General features: G+C 43.4%; 1 protein-coding gene across 2 annotated transcripts; it reads left to right on the top strand.

The window, feature by feature from the left end:
• Nucleotides 1-4,400: 4,400 nt before the first annotated feature.
• On the top strand, nucleotides 4,401-16,919 carry wdr3 (WD repeat domain 3). 2 transcript variants are annotated; one of them, XM_015965833.3, is made up of 27 exons: nucleotides 4,401-4,517; nucleotides 5,218-5,487; nucleotides 5,556-5,765; nucleotides 5,839-5,957; nucleotides 7,761-7,839; nucleotides 7,999-8,094; nucleotides 9,095-9,187; nucleotides 9,261-9,362; nucleotides 9,479-9,579; nucleotides 9,745-9,846; nucleotides 9,928-10,158; nucleotides 10,234-10,327; nucleotides 10,398-10,499; nucleotides 10,576-10,658; nucleotides 10,730-10,868; nucleotides 10,955-11,011; nucleotides 11,158-11,258; nucleotides 11,399-11,510; nucleotides 11,673-11,807; nucleotides 11,877-11,927; nucleotides 12,028-12,093; nucleotides 15,353-15,445; nucleotides 15,639-15,689; nucleotides 15,757-15,800; nucleotides 15,875-16,003; nucleotides 16,138-16,231; nucleotides 16,639-16,919. In XM_015965833.3, the coding sequence occupies exons 2-27, from the start codon at nucleotides 5,314-5,316 to the stop codon at nucleotides 16,792-16,794; spliced, it is 2,814 nt and encodes a 937-aa protein (XP_015821319.1). In that variant the 5' UTR covers nucleotides 4,401-4,517; nucleotides 5,218-5,313; the 3' UTR covers nucleotides 16,795-16,919. The 2 variants fall into 2 exon arrangements, with proteins under 2 accessions (XP_015821319.1, XP_015821320.1); XM_015965834.3 differs by having other exon boundaries at nucleotides 4,452-4,517; nucleotides 5,253-5,487.
• The last annotated feature ends 2,048 nt before the right edge of the window (nucleotides 16,920-18,967 follow it).

Here is an 18,967-nt window from a genome sequence, read left to right as displayed (position 1 = left end):
TGCCCATGACCTGGGTTCCTCACGTAGCATGCATGCTACTAGCTAAATGCTGGACTTATCAAACAAGCTAGTTGTGGTTATACAAACATCCGGTTTGGACTTTCAACGTAAAACGTCTTGAAGGCCCTCAGCAACATCCCCTCTTGTTTTTTTTTTATTTGTTCATTTGTGATTTACTATTAATTTAGTCAGTACAAGACAATAGTAAATTTACCATTACAATTTTAAAATATTAATTCCATTTTTTATTTGAGACCAGAATTGGTTTGAGGTTGCCATTTATGCCTCAGCAATCTCAAAGGCAAGACATTGTAAGATGGGAACTGATTAATTAATGAATTAGTGGAAAAACTCCTCTCACAATCGAGTGATCATCAACCGTGTGTATCTTGAGAATTTTGCACACTGTTGTGGGAACATAGGTCCTTGCAATGGTACTTTTATTTTTGACTGGTTTAAAACGAGTTTCCGGTAGCTTATTTCGCATTATTTCTACGTACCCTGACCTAACATGTCAGTTGTTAATCAGCTGACAAGTGGGAAAAAATACTTCCGCCGAAGGACGTACCGGAAGTCATCACGAGGAAACAGCGGCTGAAGTTTTTAATATTTCTCAGCAAGTCCTCAGACCTGTCCGTTCATGTTTTAGTAATTAATTAGATGATTTCCTCAGAACACAGCAGAAAAACTGAAACAGATAGTTCTCACCCTAGTTTGTGAAAAAAAAAAACATTTTAGCTTCTTGGAAGGAAAATAAAACAGCTGACTCAGCAAAACACATTCTGATTCCATTTATTTATTTTCACAATCATCAAACTCCAGACTTACAACTTTTATCTGAAAACCATTCAAACTAACTATTAACAGGATAATTTTGTTCTTTTTAAAACAATTTGTTTATTAACCAGAATAATTATAAAACCAACAAGTTGAATTTTAATGTTTTATGGAGGCTAAAAATTCTAGAGAAAAACAAAAATGATAGAAACATCCAGTAAATAACGAGCTCACCGGGTAAATAGAGGAATGAATAATTAATGGGAGACATTAAAGAAGAAAATTATTAAAGATCAAAACAACTGAAAACATCATAAAGTCATGATTCTATTTCTCAGAAAAATGTGGACTTGTTTCTGAGGATGTCTCCAAGCTCACCTCTCCACCAGCAGGACTTCACCTACAGAGTCACTCAGATCAGAACTTTTTAACAAACAGACTTTGTGTTCACGGAGCTTCGTGAGAGAAAAGATCAGACTGATGGACCAACAGGACAGATGATCAGAGGATCTGAGTTTTTACCTCTTTCATTAAGACCAGGATAGATGTACGGGTGGAGTTTATCAGAGAAGCAGCAGCCAGTAAAGGAGTAGATCAGAGCTGCAGCTCCTACATCATAAAAGTAGACCAGACCCTCCTCATAATCCACAAACACCCCCACCTTCTCAGGACCAGAATCAACATCTATTGAGAGGTTAACCCAAGCTATGTACTGATTTCTATTTAGCACCCCAATGGTCCAGTAACCATTTTTAGGATTCAGTGTGATGGGGTGATCTGATTCTATCACATGTATAAATATTAAATGCTTATATATTATTGCTTTTCACTGGTAAAAATGTGTATTGGGGATAAATCTACCTACTTTTTTTCTTTTCAAGCACTTTGTTTTGTTTTCTTGATTTTATGTGAAAAATTTCCTGCCCTTTCTCTCTCTAACCTTCCGGCATGCTGCATGTTTTCTCCGTCTTCCAGAAAAACTGTAAACTAGATGTCCTACTTCAGCCAAAGGGATCTACCGAACACACACACACACACACACACACACACACACACACACACACACACACACACACACACACAAAATTCTTAATATGCGCTGCGCTCCAGCAGCAATGAGTTGCACCAGGGCACAGATTATGAACTCAGCTGAAAAGAACACGAAGTACCAGAGAATATAGGCTGATATAAACAATCGCAAACGAATTACTTTGTTTTGGTGGAGCGATTTTGTGAAGATAACAGCGGCCGCGCACAGGACGCAGCTGGAATATTCGAGCCATTACTGCTGCGTCCTATCTGCTCATGGAATGCCCGCAAAGCTGAGTCCATAAATGACGTCATACATGTGGATACTGGATCTTTTTTCAGGCTTCCCGCAATTAGAATTTTTAGGAAACACACATCTTGATTCTGGGTCAAAAAATGCATTGTAATTACAGCGTTACTGATAATCGTACCGAGTAAATATTACCATTTTCTTTCCCTGTAATGCCTTACATTACCGCAAACAGCAATTCATTACAGTAATTAGTTACATTTTTACCGCATTACTCCCAACACTGCATATCATTTTGATCACAACCAGTAAAATATAACAATAATCAGACATTTAGATTTTGACTTCCAAATAAAAAATGAAATTTTATCCAATCCCTGGCTGCTAAAAAACTGAAATGTTTCGTGATCAACACTAAAATGCCATTTCTACAAAACTGTATCATATTTTTCCTTACACACAATTGTTTATTTATTCGGCTATTACATTTCACAGACCACACACAGAGGAAGAAAAAAACAGCCAGTAGTCACCAAACAATATTGTACCTTGTGTAAATTGTATGTGAAAACAAAGAAAAGGCCCAAACAATCACACACAGTGTTCGGCCTAATAGAAATAAAAGCATGAAACATCTTTGCCGATAGCTAAGCAAAGGAATTCTGAGAAAAAAAGTCATAATTTTCTTTCTTCCTTTTTCAGTGGCCCTAATCCTCTTCCGTACATGTAGAAGGTATAAAGTTTTACTACAGCAGCATAAAAAGGTGTGAAGCTAGTAGATCAAATGTGATTATAGTCTTGGTGTATCTAAATGAAATACGTTTTGTGTTCCTTTACATATTCACTTTAAACAGCACATTCTTAGATCAACTACCCTATAAAACCTCGGTGGACCAAAACACAGTGGTTACACGTGGCTCCTCATTCCAATGCATATGCAACACCCCCTCAGCCTCCCGGGGGAGCCGGATCTGCCGGTACAGGACCCCATCCTTCTCCACCAACCGGTCCCACTGCTTGAGGAGGGCCAATGCAGCCGGAGACAACTGGAGTCTTTCCTCACGGGTGGGATGTCTCTTTTCTATCCAAAATATCCTGATTTCACTAAGGACTGGATCAGCTTGCTGTACAACACAGAGGCCAGCCTGGTTAAAATGAGGCAATGAGATACTGTATTGTGTATGTAAACAGCTAGCCGTCCGTGGACCATGCGTGGCAGGAGAGGCAGTTAGCTACAATGGTAATGCAAAAAGTTCCTTTGCCAAATTTTTAAAGTCTACATACCTCTGCTTTGGGCCCGCTTTTTTTCTTTTTCCTTCCTTCGCTTCCAGAATGCTGATCCCGATGGCTTAGGTGTTCTTTTCACCGTAAAGATATCAAAAAGATATCAACAGTTTAAACGCGACAACAGGATGTCCTTCTACAGCGCTAACCACGCACGTGATCTACGGCACCCTTAACGGTCAAATGCATCGGAGCGGTGGCCCAAGCGGGAGCTCGTCACGCAGCCAGATAATTAGAATTTAAATATTGATGTTTTAATTTCATGTCATTTCAAAGGACAATTTTGAGTATGTAGAGAGTGCATTTCATATTACAAACATAAATTTAATAAACTTTTTTATTTTATATATTTTTTTTTATTTTGCGCCCTATCCACGAGATGGCGCCCAGGCCCAGGCGGCCGCCTGTGTCGCCTGTCGGCAAAGCCGGTGTCGCACCCAGGAAGCGGAAGTTGAGCCAAAGCAAAGATTGCGGTAGCGCCACCCCAGGCCCTATTTATATTAGCACCTTCCCTCAATGATAGGTTGTCCAATTACTTGGTGGCAGATGACTAATCCCACTACACATAGACCAGCAAACCCTACATGTCTGCAGCCATCAGCATCCGTCTGCAGGTGCTGAAGGAGTCACTGTTTTCAGATGGGATCAATCGTTAATCACAATTTATCTTTAAGAGCTAATTTAAGATGGGGAAAATAATGCTGTGGACCTCCTGACATGCTGAACTGAATTTTATTAATGAAAAACATATTTGTTTAGAACCCCACTGTTGTTTGGTATTGTTGTTTACTGTTTATATGGTCCTGGTAGGCCATGAGGAGGCGGTCTGTGGAGTAAAGTCCCCCTCTGATATAATGATTGCGACGCCAGTGCGCAGAAAAAGTAATTTTATGAGTTGACACAGAAAATAATGAGCCATTTTAGTCAGGCAAAAGCAACGGAAGAGGAAAAACACATCAGTTAATTTCAGCGATTCCGCTAAAAATGCGCAAAATTATTTTATAAGAGGATACGTATAAGTTACAAAACTATAACAAATAAAGTATCGATGCACTGAGTACAACCATACTGAGCCCACCGTTGCCTAAAAAAAATCGGTGGTTGATTCGTTGGGTCTGAATCTGACAGCATTTCATGGAGAACGACGCAAGTTAGCTCGTAGCACCGCAGTTGTTCGGTAAGAACACGATAACGTTAATCCAGAGGGTGTTTCGTTGATGGTAGAAAGGTGGACAGTGTGTAGGACTTTTACACACTTAAATATAAGTTGTGTTGGTTGTTGCGGTGGTGGATTTAGACCAGAACATCACCACGTGGGTACAAAAAACACCGGACCTGCTCCGTATGGACGCGCTTGTTTTATGTTATTGCTATGCCTGGATGGGCGGATCGTATCACCTGCATTGTGCATTTTAGCTTGAAGGCTTTAAAAAGTTTGAGCGTACGGACTGTCTAGGGTACCAAAACGAACGCCAACTGGAGTCGAACATATATCGTTTAAAATAACAAAAACGGTTGTTGTTTTGACTTCTAATGATTGAAAACATGTGTGAACATCATATAATCAACACACGTCCTACGTAGCACCAGAATAATACCGACTTCAAACACGTTTTATGTTCTGAATGCTTTATAATGTGTTTAAGCAGAGTAAAGGCTGTTCAGTTAAAGGTAAAAGGGAGGAAATGTTATAAATTGTGTTTAATTTGGCTAAACGTAGAGCTGAATACAAACAAAACTGCTGTCTGGTGACTCTGGTCTTGGTGAAAATTAATTTTAAAACCATTTATTCTGTCAGATTAAAGTCTTTGGTTATTTGCCAGAAATAAACAGGAATGACTTTTAACCTCTCTAATACAGGACTAATCTTTTTTCAGAAATAATCAGAACTGATCTGAGTTTCTGGATCCAGGAGCAGACGCAGAAACCTGGGGGAAGTGTGACGTGTGTTTTAACATCACTTCAGACGGGCCATGGGTCTGACCAAACAGTACCTGCGTTACGCTGCCAGCGCCGTGTTTGGAGTCATCGGCAGCCAGAAGGCCAACCTCACATACGTGACGCTCCGAGGAGGGGAGAGGGGGCGCTACGTGGCCGTGGCTGCATGTGAACACGTCTTCATTTGGGACATTCGAAAAGGAGAGAAGGTGAGACCAGGCTGCTGTGACCCGGATGAAGTGTCCGGATGTCCACTAAAACTCGTGTTTGTGTCCAGGTCCTGATTCTGCAGGGTCAGAAGCATGAGGTGAGCTTCCTCTGCGCCTCTCCTGATGGAGTTCACATTGCCGTGGGTTATGAGGATGGAGCGGTGAGGATCTTCAGCCTGCTGAGTGGCGAAAGCAACGTCTCCTTCAACGGTCACAAGTCAGCTGTCAGTGTGATAAACTACGATGCACTGGGGGCGCGGCTCGTCACCGGGTCCAAGGTAACCTTTGGGTTAATTCTGCTGATTTGCTCCAGCATATCTGCTTCCTAATAGAGTTCCTGTCTCCTTTTAGGACACAGATGTGATTGTGTGGGACATCATCAATGAGTGTGGGCTGTACAGGCTGAGGGGACACAAAGACGTCATCACTCAGGCCTTGTTCCTAAAGGACAGGAACCTTCTGGTCTCAAGGTATCATCGCCTTTAACTCAATGCTTCCTGATATGGCTGCAAATATTCACATTAGGATTTAAGCTATGCTGCACGCCTGCCGTCCGATTCACCCGTTGGTGTTTCACGTACAGCGGGTGGTAAAAGACACTGTTCTGGTTGATTCAGTGTTTTTATGCAACATAATAAAATCACAACTGTAGACTCAGTAAATCTTTAGGCAAACCAGTCAGAAACGTAGAATAACTCAGTGCCTCACATCAACAACAGAATGAAGCTATCTAACATAACTCCCTCTTTACATCCTCTGATAAAGTAGTTCATAACAAGTCTTCCATCCACAGTCCAACATAAAAAACCACTGAACACCTTAGAGATTTCATTCAAACATTTTCTATCAGTGTTTTCATCGTGGCTCTGGTTAGCATCCTCGTATTAGCTTCAAGCTATTACAGCACCAACCCCGAAGTGTGAGCTTCAATCAGCATCTTACCGATCGAACAGCTGAAGGGTTCGGCTTCCCTGACCAGAAGTGCCGCATGTAGCTTGAAGCAACTGCAGCTCAGTTTGAGGTTAACTGATGCATCAAACGGTCAATTTCAATTAGGGATGCAACAATACCACTTTTTTCCAAACCGATACTTGGATCTGAATATTCGCAGATACTGATTACCTATACTTCTACCACACAAAAAAATGTTACGATTTGGAATACAGATTTTATTTTCTTCTCTGCTTTCAACAGGAAAAGACTGTGAGGTAGATAAAAAGTAAAATATATGAATGGAAATCATCACAAAACTAAAATATTATGTGAACAGAAATGACAAGTTACAGTGAAGCCATTTTCAAGCAACAGCATTGGTATCGGTTCCTGGTATTGGTTAACTTTTACCGATACCAGTATCGTATCGGTATCTGCACCAATACCAATATGATATTGGTATCAGTATCTGTGTCGGTGCATCCCTAATTTTAATTCAGACAACGAAATCTCATAACCAATATCTTGTGGCCAGCTTCCATAGACTAAGGCCTAGTCCACACATAGCCGTTTTTTAAAAAAAAAAACGAATATCCGCCCCTCCAAAAACTTGCATCCACACCACCTCGTTTTTAAAAAGAAACTCTGTCCACACGTACTCGGATAAATACGTTGTTAAGGACATGCCAGACCTGTAGGCGGCAGTACGCCCCCCATTCTTAACCTCGTCCTTCGTCTGTGGTCTTCCGCAAGGAGCAGTAATTCTGCTTGCAAAAACAAACAGAAAGCGCTTGGACAATTGATGGATCGGGTAGTGACAGAGCGCAGCTCTGAGGGCTTCCATGATGCCGGCTAGTGTAAACACAGGTCGCACACGTGATGTCGGCATTTTTTGTCGCGGAAAGTGACGTTGCGGACCTTAAAACTCTGGGTTTGTCCGTCCACACGCAGACACCCAAAACGGAGAAAACACAGATCTTCACTGTGGCCGGAGTTTTTAAAAAGATTTGTTTTCGTGTGAAAAAAACTCAAGTTTTCGTGTGGATGACAGGCCAAAACGTAGGAAAATATCTACGTTTTGGCAGATCCCCGGCTACGTGTGGACGGGGCCTAAGAACCATTGTGGTTGGTGGATCGCTGTGTGTCAGGTACCGTTAACGTTGAGTCTGGCATCACAGCAGGACCTGAGATTGTGACTGTGGTGCACAGGTACGTTATGATGCTGGTACCTAAACGCGTCATGTTAGCTCTAGCTTCAAAGAATAATAACCGATCCTGTGAAACTCATTATTTCAGTTATTACACAACTAAGCTGTGTGTGTTTCTGTGTTTGTTCTCAGCTCCAAGGACAGTTTTGTGAAGTGGTGGGATCTGGACACCCAGCACTGCTTTAAGACCATGGTGGGCCATCGCAGTGAGGTCAGACTTCCTGCTGCTCCTGCAGAAAAGCTGCTGGTTAATAAAGCAGCTGCTCTGATGTCATCACTTATTTAGTTCTTATTATATGTTTTTGTGGACGTTGCTGTATTCATGAAGTAGTGTGTGTGTGTGGGGTGACTCGGTGTGTTTTCCTGATAGGTGTGGGGCATGGTCCTGCTGAACCAGCAGAACCGGCTGCTGACAGGCTCCGCTGACAGTGAGCTCCGATCCTGGGACATCAGCTACCTGGACCAGGTGAGGGACCTGCTGAACGACTGGGACTGGAAATGAAACCATAAAATGGATGAAAATCAAACCTTGTTGAACTGAAGGAGGGGTTTCTACTGCAGGGTATCTGCAGGGTCTTAAAAAGTCTTAAAAGTCTTGAATTTGATGAAAGGGAAATTAAGACTCTTGAAAGTCTTTAAAAAAGTCTTAAATCGATTTAGTAAAGTCTTAAATTTGGTTCATGTTGACGTGAATTTAAAACACGTTCGTCTCTTCCTTGCAAATTGACACTTTTCAACAAAAATTGCCATTTATGAAACCAAAAAGGTGAGTCTTTGGTCGGGTTTCAGTCGCTCTTTATAAGAATCAGCTTCAGAAAAACGAGGAGTGTTCATCCTCTTCACAAACCATCTTTGTTAGTGGGTCACGAGTCGCCATTTGACCAATCACAGTCACGGAGACCGCTAGGGAAAAACACGCTGCGGTAGCCGGTGTTACACCAGATTCTGCAACCCATCACAACTTGTGACCCCAGGGGGCAGTGTTGCACTTTGTTGCGTCTGTACATCCTGAATTGGCATAAAAGAAGAAGATGCTACGTTAAAACCGTAAACTACGTAAGCTTTTAGGAAGTTGTGCGACGCGGACCGTGGATATTATAAAGAGTGTTTGTTAATGTTCATTGCAAACAAACGGGACAGTGCACCCCAGGGCAGCTGTGGCTACATTGTAGCTCATCCCCACCAGTGTGTGAGTGGGTGTGTGAATGGGTGAATGACTGATTGTGTTGTAAAGCGCCTTGGGGGGTTCCAGGACTCTAGAAGGTGTTATATCAAATACAGGCCATTTTACCACTTACCATTTAAAGTCTTCATTTTATTTTTCGAGGGTCTTAAAAAATCTTGAAAAAGTCTCAGATTTAATTTTGAGTTCCCTGCATAAACCCTGTACTTCCTAATGATGCAAACCAACATGTAAACAACACAACGTCAGTAGTTTTGATCCTCGCTGACTGTTTCCTTTTCAGGGAAAAGCCCAGGGGGAGCCCAAAGTGAAGAAGGGGAAAACTCTGCAGGAGGAGGAGGACAGTGAGAAAGAAGAGGATGAGAGTCCTGAGGAGGTGCCTTCGTAGTGATGACTATGTGACTACATCCTCTGAGTTGGTGTTTTATTGATGTTTCTTGCTTTGTCAGCGAATCCTGAGCTGTAAGAAGGCTGGCTCCATCCTGAGGGAAGCCAGAGACAGAGTCGTCTCCATGGCAACAGATGCCAAGGCCAGAGTCATCGCCTGCCACGTGAGTGTCAAAGTCTTCCTCATTAAACACCAAGCCGAGAGCAGAAGTGATGAAATAAAATAACAAGTGTTGGGCTGATAAACCAGTGGATGTGACATCCTTCACCTCTGGATCAGGGCAACGATATGGTGCTGGAGCTTTTCTCGGCGCTGTCGGAGGAGGAAGTGCAAAGAAAAATGACCAAGAAGCTGAAGAAAGCCAAGAAGAAGGCAGCAAGGTGAGTAGAGAGGAGGCCTCCGTCTCTGATCCTCAGCTCGGTCCGGAGCTCCAGGAGTGTTGTTTTGTTTTCTGATTTATTCGTCTTTGATTGCGTGAGTAAAAAAACTGGTGACGAGGAAGACATCAGACATGTCTCCCAGTGAAACGCGTCTCACTGCTGCAGAGATCAGGAAGGCCCCGGTGAGCAGACGGAGCCGTTGGTGGAGAGGACGCTGAAGGATGAGATCCTCAGACTCACAAACATCAAGGCTTCTGCTAAGATCAGGTCAGTGCGGACACGTGTCAGCGTCTCACACAGATAAAAGACACGGATAAACAAGCCTGTGTGTCCCCCGTCCCCTCTCAGGTGGGTGGACTGTCTGTCGTGTGCGGGCGGCGAGCTGAAGGTGGCGCTGCTGCTGCAGAACAACACCGTAGAGACCTACAGCCTGAAGATCACAGACAAGAAGCCCACAGCCAATAAGACGGCTCGGCTGACGCTCGGCGGCCACCGAACCGACGTCCGCACACTGGCGTTCAGCACGGACAACATCGCTGTCCTGTCCGCCTCTGGGGACACGGTCAAAGTTTGGAACAGGTGCCGGCTTCTCCTTGGTTGGTCTGCATTTCTAAACTCTGTTGCAGTTTCTGAGACGTCTTCTGTCCGTCACAGGTCCACCCTGCAGGTGATCCGGACCATGGCCTGTGAGTACGCGCTCTGCTCCCTGTTTGTTCCCGGAGACAGGCAGGTCATCCTGGGGTCAAAGGTACGATCCCATCAGGAGGACGCTGAACTGGATTTTGTGGCTCTGTAGTTAACGTGGTGTTGTGTGTCAGAGCGGGACGCTGCAGATCTTTGAGTTGGCCTCAGGAAGTCTTCTGGAGACGGTGGACGCCCACAGCGGGGCCCTGTGGTCCCTGTGTCTGTCCCCAGACCAGGTAACCTCTGCTGCCTGTCTCACTGTGTCCCACCAGCACTTCAAGAGTCACTTAAATGGTCTGTTGTGTCCTGCAGAGAGGGATCGTCACAGGAAGTGCAGATAAGACCGTAAAGTTCTGGGAGTTTGAGCTCATAAAGGACCAAGGCTCGGGCCAGAAGTAGGTTTGAATCCCTCGATCCGCCGTCTCTCGTCCCTCTCCCAAACCAACGGTGACGTTTTGTTCTGCAGGCGTCTGACTCTGAAACACACTCGCACTCTGCAGCTGGAGGAGGACGTCCTGTGTGTGAAGTTGTCTCCTGACCACAGGCTGCTGGCTGTCTCCCTGTTGGACTGCACCGTCAAGATCTTCTACACCGACACGCTCAAGGTACGACCGTGGGCCGAGGTGTGTGCAGTCGCTGTGAGACCAGGCCTGCTGCCTAACTCGCCCCTCTCTCTGTCTCTCTCCTGTAGTTTTTCCTGTCTCTGTATGGACACAAGCTGCCGGTACTGTGCTTGGACATCTCACATGTGAGTACTTTGAAGTCTTTATCTGGTGAGAAGGAGGGCGCCTCAGGCACAGTTTTCCACGTGTTTCAGATAAAATCCCAAAAATAAATCAGAAAGCGAAACAAAAGCACCTCTAATCCCGACGGCCTCCCGTCTCCTGTTTGCAGGACAGCGCGCTCATCGCCACCGGCTCTGCGGACAGAAACGTGAAGATCTGGGGTTTGGAGTTTGGCGACTGCCACAGGTCGCTGTTCGCTCACGACGACAGGTACCGGCCAGCGTTCGCCTGGGCCCGACAGAAAACTGGCGTGTTTTTTCCGCCTCTACTTCCTGTGACCTAACCTGTCTTTTTCTGCTTGTTTTGTCTCGTTTTTGGACCTTTCCCTGATTCGCTCTCCTTCCTTCCAGCGTGATGTTCCTCCAGTTTGTCCCCAAGACTCATTTGTTCTTCACAGCAGGGAAGGACAAGAAGATCAAACAGTGGGACGCCGACAAGTTTGAGCACATCCAGACTCTTGAGGTGAAGCTCCTCTCCATCGAAAATCCTCTAAAATCTCTTTATCTCAGGATTCTGAGACGTCAGCTGATCCAGATGTTTGGAGCTCAGTTCTTGTTGATAAAATCACATCGGGTCATCATGTCTTCTCTCCTACACGCTCCACCTGTCCCCTCTGGACCAAAGGGTCACCATCGGGAGGTGTGGTGTCTGTCCATCAGCCCAAACGGAGACCACCTGGTGTCCTCGTCCCATGACAAGTCTCTGCGCCTGTGGGAGAGAACCAGGGAGCCCATCATCCTGGAGGAGGAGCGGGAGATGGTGAGGGGGACAGCATTTGTCACGTAACCCAATCAGTGTCTCTAACTGAGCTTTTGTTTTGGTTCCCAGGAGAGAGAAGCAGAGTTTGAGGAGAGCATGGCCAAAGGAGATGTGCCCGTGGTGAGTTCAGCAGGGTTTGGAAATCCTCCTCTTCCGGGTTTTCAGCTCCAGCATTCAGCCTTTAGCTGGGCTTTAAGCAGCACGGCGTTTCCTTCTGCAGGTTCCAGGAGAGACTGAAGGACAAGCGGCTCCAGCTGGGAAGAAGACCGTCGAAACAGTCAAAGCTGTGAGTGCCCTTCACCTCTTCTGCCATCAGCGCTGTAGGTTCAGTCACCGAGAAGCAGTGTTGGGAAAGTAACTTTAAAAAAGTAATTAGTTATAGTTACTAATTGTCAAAAAAGTAACTCAGTTATTAACTGAGTTACGAGATTATAAAAGTAACTAATTACCAACTACTTAGTTACTTTTTTCATTAAAGAATGCAAGAAAAATGGGTTAATTGAACTTACTTCATTTACTATAAATGACTAATGACTGGAACATAAAAAAATGTATGTAGAAATGTTTTTTATAAACCTGAATAATTTAAATAAATAAGTACTTAACAGGAGGAACTACTAACAGGAACATTACACTTATCTAGACTATTAAAAGGTCACTGTGTGATATTTAACAAGACCCCGATCAGCTAAAATTTAAAATTGCTAATCGAAACACCTGTAAAGTTTCCCGAGCCTTTAAATGGTCTCTCAGTCTAGTTAAATTACAGAAATGAATGTAATTTTGCACAGCATTTTAATTTTTCCAGTTTCACATAATTGTGTGTTTTAGCAGCATTTCTGTTGCTGCTAATCTAGTAACGGTTAAATAAATAAAATCCTTTAAAATGACACTAGAAGAGGCACAAGCCTGATGGAGGACTTACATTTACTAACTTGGGTCAGACCCAAACACAGAAGAGCTGAAGCTGGGTGGTAAACACACACACAGGTAGTTCTGATAACACCTGAGCTCCATGATGTCTGAGACTGATGCATCAGTGTTACAGCGGGACTAAAGACATGATCAGAAACAGGTTACAGCCGGATGATTTAGGAAGGTAGAAGATCAGGACGTCTGAGCGGCGAACAGGTGAGCGGACCTTCGGGACGTCCCGCTGTCACGCTAAGAAGGACACGGCTGCAGATCCACACCTGCAGCCGTAGATATTCATCACGTCTTCGTTCTTCACGGTCGTGATGCGCTTGGATGAAAACATCTACCTCTTTAGCTCCTTATCAGCTGAAGACAGCTTCAACACACCGCGCTGCTTAACGCACACATTTCCTTATCAGTAACAGAAACAATTGTTTTGTTAAAAGAAGACGGTAATTAATTAGTTTGCTCGTTACAGAAAGAAATATTTTTTTATTAACGCGGTTATTTTAAACGACGTTATTCCCATCACTGCTCTGTTGCGTCTACAGCAGGCAGTGACTGAGACAGTGAGGGTCTCCGCCCACCCGGCCAATCATCATCGTGTTTGTAAGTGCGTTACCGACACCTCTCTCTCCCTGGCTGCAGATGAAGTGTGGCGGTCAGAAAGCCTCACACTGTTGCTCAACGTTCAACAAGCACATAGTAACGCACAGCCTTACGTCCCCAGTAACGGTAACGGCGTTGCAACAGTGGGAAAAGTAATTAATTAGATTATTCTGTTACCTAAAAAAGAACGCTGTTATTCCCATCACTGCCGAGAAGGTTTAGCTTGAAGGTCAGGATCAGGGTCGGGGTGCTGCCGAAACAAAAAGAGACAACAAAATAATCTTCAGCTTAGATCAGTTCAAAAATCAACAATATAATATTTAAATGTGTAGCTTTTAAACCTTTAGTGTGTTTTGCTTTAACTTAATACATACGAGTCTTTGTTACTGTCTCACGTTTTGATGATCTCGCGTGTTTCTGGCATTTATTTTACTTAAACATGACAGAAACAAAGTAAAATATGCTTATGCAAGTAGAATCATCTGATTAAATAACATTTAAATAATACATTCATGTGGACGACAAGCAGCGGTGGTTTAAAAGTCTCCCCTAACCCCCAGTGGGCCATGGCGGACGGCTGCTCACTGATCCTGGTTCAGTTGGAGGTCACTTCCTGTTTAAGAGGAGTTTTCCTCTCCACTGTGGCTACATGCTTGCTCGTGGTCCTTATGAAGGAAACTGGCACCAATGCACTAAGCAGGCTCAGTTCTTGACTTAGTAAAGTGCCTTGAGACGTCTCTCGTGCGTCGGTGCCATATAAATAAAATGAAATGAATTATTTTTGTTTCCGTACGGTCTTCTCGTTTTTATTTAATTGAATTTTATTGACTCATTTTGTGGCATTTTTATGATTCCAGATTAGGGCTGCTCAATTAATCGAATTTTAATCACGATTACGATCTGAGTTTTGAACGATTATAAAAAACAAAACAAGCCGATTATTTGCTCCTCCCGCTTGCGCTGCCCTGAGTTGCAAATGAAGCGCTCCTCCCACAGTGTTGACAACTTAGTGACTGTGACGCTATTTCTAGCAGCTTTTCAGACCCCCTTCTTGACTTTTTAACTTAAAAGTACCTAGCGAACACCTGAGAAACATCTCTGGTAACCCTTAGCTACTTTCTGGATAACTGTCGTCGACGTTTCCTGCAGGTTAGCTAAACACTCCGCCTGCGCGCCGGACCGTTCTTCAGGACATTAGGAAAGGGAATGATGTAGTGATGTGTCAGTCGCTAAAGAAACAGCTCTCGGAGCCGGCTCCCTGTTGGATTAACCAGAGTGAGTGACACACACACACCGCACCTGCGGACTCCTGAGCCGCTAAAAATGGCTAAATGTGCACGTGCGGCGTGCTAAACACACGTGCAGCTTGCCCCGATTGCTGTGAGACCGGTTTGGGGGGTGGGGGGTGCAGCTGTGGTTGGGACAATTATTACATTAACTGATGGACTTGTAAATAAATAGTTTATAAATAAGGTAGAAATAAGTTCCTCACGCTGATAAATAATAACTAATCTCTCTCAGGACACAGTGTTAGTGCACTCCTACAGCACCTTGACACGACTAAATACGTATTATGCAACATTTTGTGAACATCAATTAATTTGCATTTATTTGTTATAAATGCCACTGTATAATTCTTGCTGACAGTATTTGCAAGATATTGCTATTTGGGTCTGTACTAGTTAGACTTAAATGAGTTAAACCAAACCCTTGGGTCATAAACTATGAGCTATAAGTATATTGGTCTTTTTATACTGGGAATCAGGAGTTCTTTTAGTGATCATCTTGTTTCTTATTTTTGTCCTGATTGTGCCCTGAGCAATTTATGACTGAATAAAAACAAATAAAATCAACATAAATTGAAAAATCGTCCTAAATAATCGTGATCTCAATTTCAGTCACCATAATCGTGATTATTATTTTTGCCATAATCGAGCAGCCCTATTCCAGATGTTTAGTTATTTTCTTTTGAGTTTTTTCTTCTACAACAATAACGATGCTACGGTGTGGCGCGTTTGCAGGCAGAGAGAATCATGGAGGCTCTGGAACTGTACAGAGAGGAAACCAGGAAGAAGGAGGAACACGAGTACTTCTGCCAGACAGCAGGAAAACAGGTAGAGACGTGTTTTCACTACCACCTCACTGAGGATACAGGTGTGACCCCCCCCACCTCCGCTGACATCCTGTTTTACCTAAGCTGGGGCATCCAGAGACGCTCACAGAGCATCAGAAGCTTCTGTTCTTGTTCTGTTGCTTTGGTCTGGAGGAGGTTTTGGTGTCATGGCTGTGATTTGTGATGTTTTGCAGCTGCCTCTGCCCAAACCCAACCCCATCCTCGTTGCCTATGGCAACATTACAGTAAGTAGACCAATGCTGGTGTGTTTGTGAGCGTCTGCTTGTAACAAAATTCTGACCGTTCCTGCAGCCATCCCGTTACGTGTTGGACGTCATCAAAAAGGTCCGGTCCAGGTAAGAGGATGTTCCTCAGACTCGACCTTCCCCGTGTTAGTTTGTTGACCTGCCGTCTCTGATGTGACCTGCAGCGAGCTGGAGGTCTCTCTGCTGGTGCTGCCCTTCCACTACGTCCCCGAGCTGCTGAAGCTGTTCAACAGCTATGTCCAGCAGGGCCTGGAGGTGGAGCTCGTCTGCCGCTGCCTGTTTTTCCTCCTCAAGTGAGTCAGCCTCGTCTCTGAATGGCTGTTTGAGGAAACGTTTCCTCTTCATCAGATAAAAACGTGTTATTTTAGTTTACAGAGGGATACATCTTTTTTTTTTTACTTTATGGTAAATAAGTTTTTTTTTCCAGGATCCATTTTGGTCAGATCAGCAGTAACCAGATGATGCTGTCCATCATAGACGACCTGCGGACAAACACACTCTGCAAAGTGTGTGAGATCAGAGTAAGTCACATTGGGCGACGGTGACACAGTAGTAAAGTGCTCGCCCCGTAATCGGAAGGTTGCAGGTTCGAGCCCCACTCAGTCTGTCGCTGTTGTGTCCTTGGGCAAGACACTTAACCCACGTTGCCTGCTGGTGGTGGTCTGAGGGACTGGTGGCGCCAGTGCTCGGCATCCTCGCCTCTGTCAGTGCGCCCCAGGGCAGCTGTGGCTACATTGTAGCTCATCCCCACCAGTGTGTGAATGTGTGTGTGAATGGGTGAATGACTGATTGTGTTGTAAAGCGCCTTGGGGGGTTCCAGGACTCTAGGAGGCGCTATATCAAATACAGGCCATTTACCATTTACACCTGCAGGGAGAACGGGTCCATCCATCCTAAGACATTCCCTCACCCCCTCCTCTGTTTCCAGGACGTGTTGGGCTTCAACAGCGCCGCCCTGCAGTTCCTCCAGCGGGAGATCGAGAGCAAAGAGGACGTGATGTTCTTCGCTGACGCCACGGGCCGATTGGAGGAGAAGAAGAAGAGGAGGAGGAAGAGGGAGAGAGCTGTTCTGACCGTGGCTTAAAATCTTCGTGTTTTTTTTTTTTTTTAGCCTGAACCTCCTGTTTCCTGCAGCCCTAACCCTGACAGGATGTAAATGTGTGTTCAACAGGCTTTATTTCTCTGATAAACTCAGCTTTAGTAAACAAACCATGTGTGATGGAGATTTTCTTTCAGGTGTAAAAGATTAATGTCAAAGCCCCGTTCATAATCAGCACTGACGGCGGACGGCTTTGGTTTAGGCTGCGTTCAGGATCAGAACCTGAGAGCCAGACCACCTGGGGGTCTCTAGAACCGGACCTGGGTCCTGCTAAGTCAGGGAGATAGCTTTACAGCTGCTCCGAGTCTGAGTGGATTTATTACCGAGTTCTGGCGGACGAGAACGTCTCCTAGCTCAGCTTTTCCTGTGAAACTCGCCTTCAGAAAGGGTTCACGCCCACATCAGACACTTCATTTTCTGCTAGTGTGTTTATTTACTGACCGCAGGGCACTTTCAGAATAATAAAACCCACCCTTTAAAACACCTCAGCTCACTGGTCGTGCTTTAATGTCACGGCAGACAAAAACTAAATGAACTGTTTTAAAAGAGCCGTAAAAGGGAAAGAAAGGAGAGGCGGCAAGGCTTTATGAGGCAGGATCTGGTCTCAAAGCTGTAAACGTCTCACCTACCAAAATTCAAAAATTCTTCATCACACACACACATGTGACCGGCGTCGGCACCCGTGAGTCCTTAAAAAGTCTTAAATTGGCTTTTCCAAATTTAAGGCCTTAAAAATCCTTAAAAATGACAAATAATCCTTAAACACAGTTTCCATATGTCTTAAATTACCAAAGACCCAATAAACAAGATTATTTTATTTCTATAAAATTTTGTGAATTTAGTTAGTGTTCAGCATTTTTTGTGTATGATGTTGGAGTAAGCGGAACCGTACACATTCAGCTGGTTGGGGAAGGGGGCTATTTTTAGATGAGCACATTAGCTGGTTAAGCTAGCGGGAGCTTGCGCCATGGAGAAGGGCAAGTTTAATGGTAAATCTAGGAGTTAAGATAGTTGCAGACGAAAAACAAAGAGAAGAAATCAATATGAAAGAAAAACTGATCAAATACAAAAAACTCTGAACCAATGGCTTAGCAGAGATCTTTCTATTTTTGGGTGAAATTTATTGACCAAGTCTGAGGGTGATTTATCCATGTCAATCCCTTTATATCGCTCCAAAAACAGTGAAAATATTAACACTGTTATATACAAATTTATATGGAGAAATAAAACCCATTATATAAAAAGATCCCAGTTAGTCAAAGAACATAAAAATGGAGGTATGAAATCTGGATTTTGAAGCAATGCTGGGAACATTTAAAACAAAGTGGCTGAAAGAATTTCTAATAAAGACAGATACAATTTGGTTTCATATTCCAAAAAACTGTCTTCAAGAAGTTTGGGGGGCTAAACTTTCTTTTGAAATGTGACTTTGAAATCACTTGCCTTTTAAATTATCTGAATTTCACAAACAAGTATTGCATTATTGGAAGATGGTATTTACCCATAACTTTACTCCTCATTGTGCCACCTTGTGGAAAAATCGAGTAATTGTTTCAAACAGAAAGTCTTTGTTTGACCAACAGTGGTTTGATCAAGGAATTATCTTTGTACACGATATTTTGGATAAAGATGGTGAAATACTACAGCTACAGAATTTTAAATACAAATTTAATAACATTCAATGTTCTCTTCAGGAATATAAGAAAGTATGTAAGGCTATACCCGTGATTTTGATACAAATGATAAAAAACACAATGCTCTTCTCTAATGTTCAAATAAAACTTCCTAATTTATTAATAGGAGAATTGAACATCACAGAAAGAAAATGTGAAAATAAATTTTTAAATGGAGCCTTTAAAAATATATATCTATCATGATTATGATAGAAAGATTAAAATAAAAATACCAGGAAATCCAATAATTGAAGAAAAACAATTAAAATTTATAAAATGGCCTATAATGCCCAAAGTAAAAGAAATGCAATTTAAAATTTTTAACAACTACTATCCATCAGCAGAGACACTGAGGAAGAGATTTGGTTTTGGAGTAGACCCTTGTGAATTCTGTAAGGGAAGCCCTGAAGGAACAGAACACTTATTTTTCAGCTGTCATACAAGTAAGAGGCTTTGGGAAGAAGTCCATTGTTGGTTAAGAAATA

This window comes from Nothobranchius furzeri, chromosome 14, assembly GCF_043380555.1.
Source record: "Nothobranchius furzeri strain GRZ-AD chromosome 14, NfurGRZ-RIMD1, whole genome shotgun sequence".
Classification (NCBI taxonomy): Eukaryota; Metazoa; Chordata; class Actinopteri; order Cyprinodontiformes; family Nothobranchiidae; genus Nothobranchius; species Nothobranchius furzeri.
This window is presented reverse-complemented; position numbering and strand designations above follow the sequence as displayed.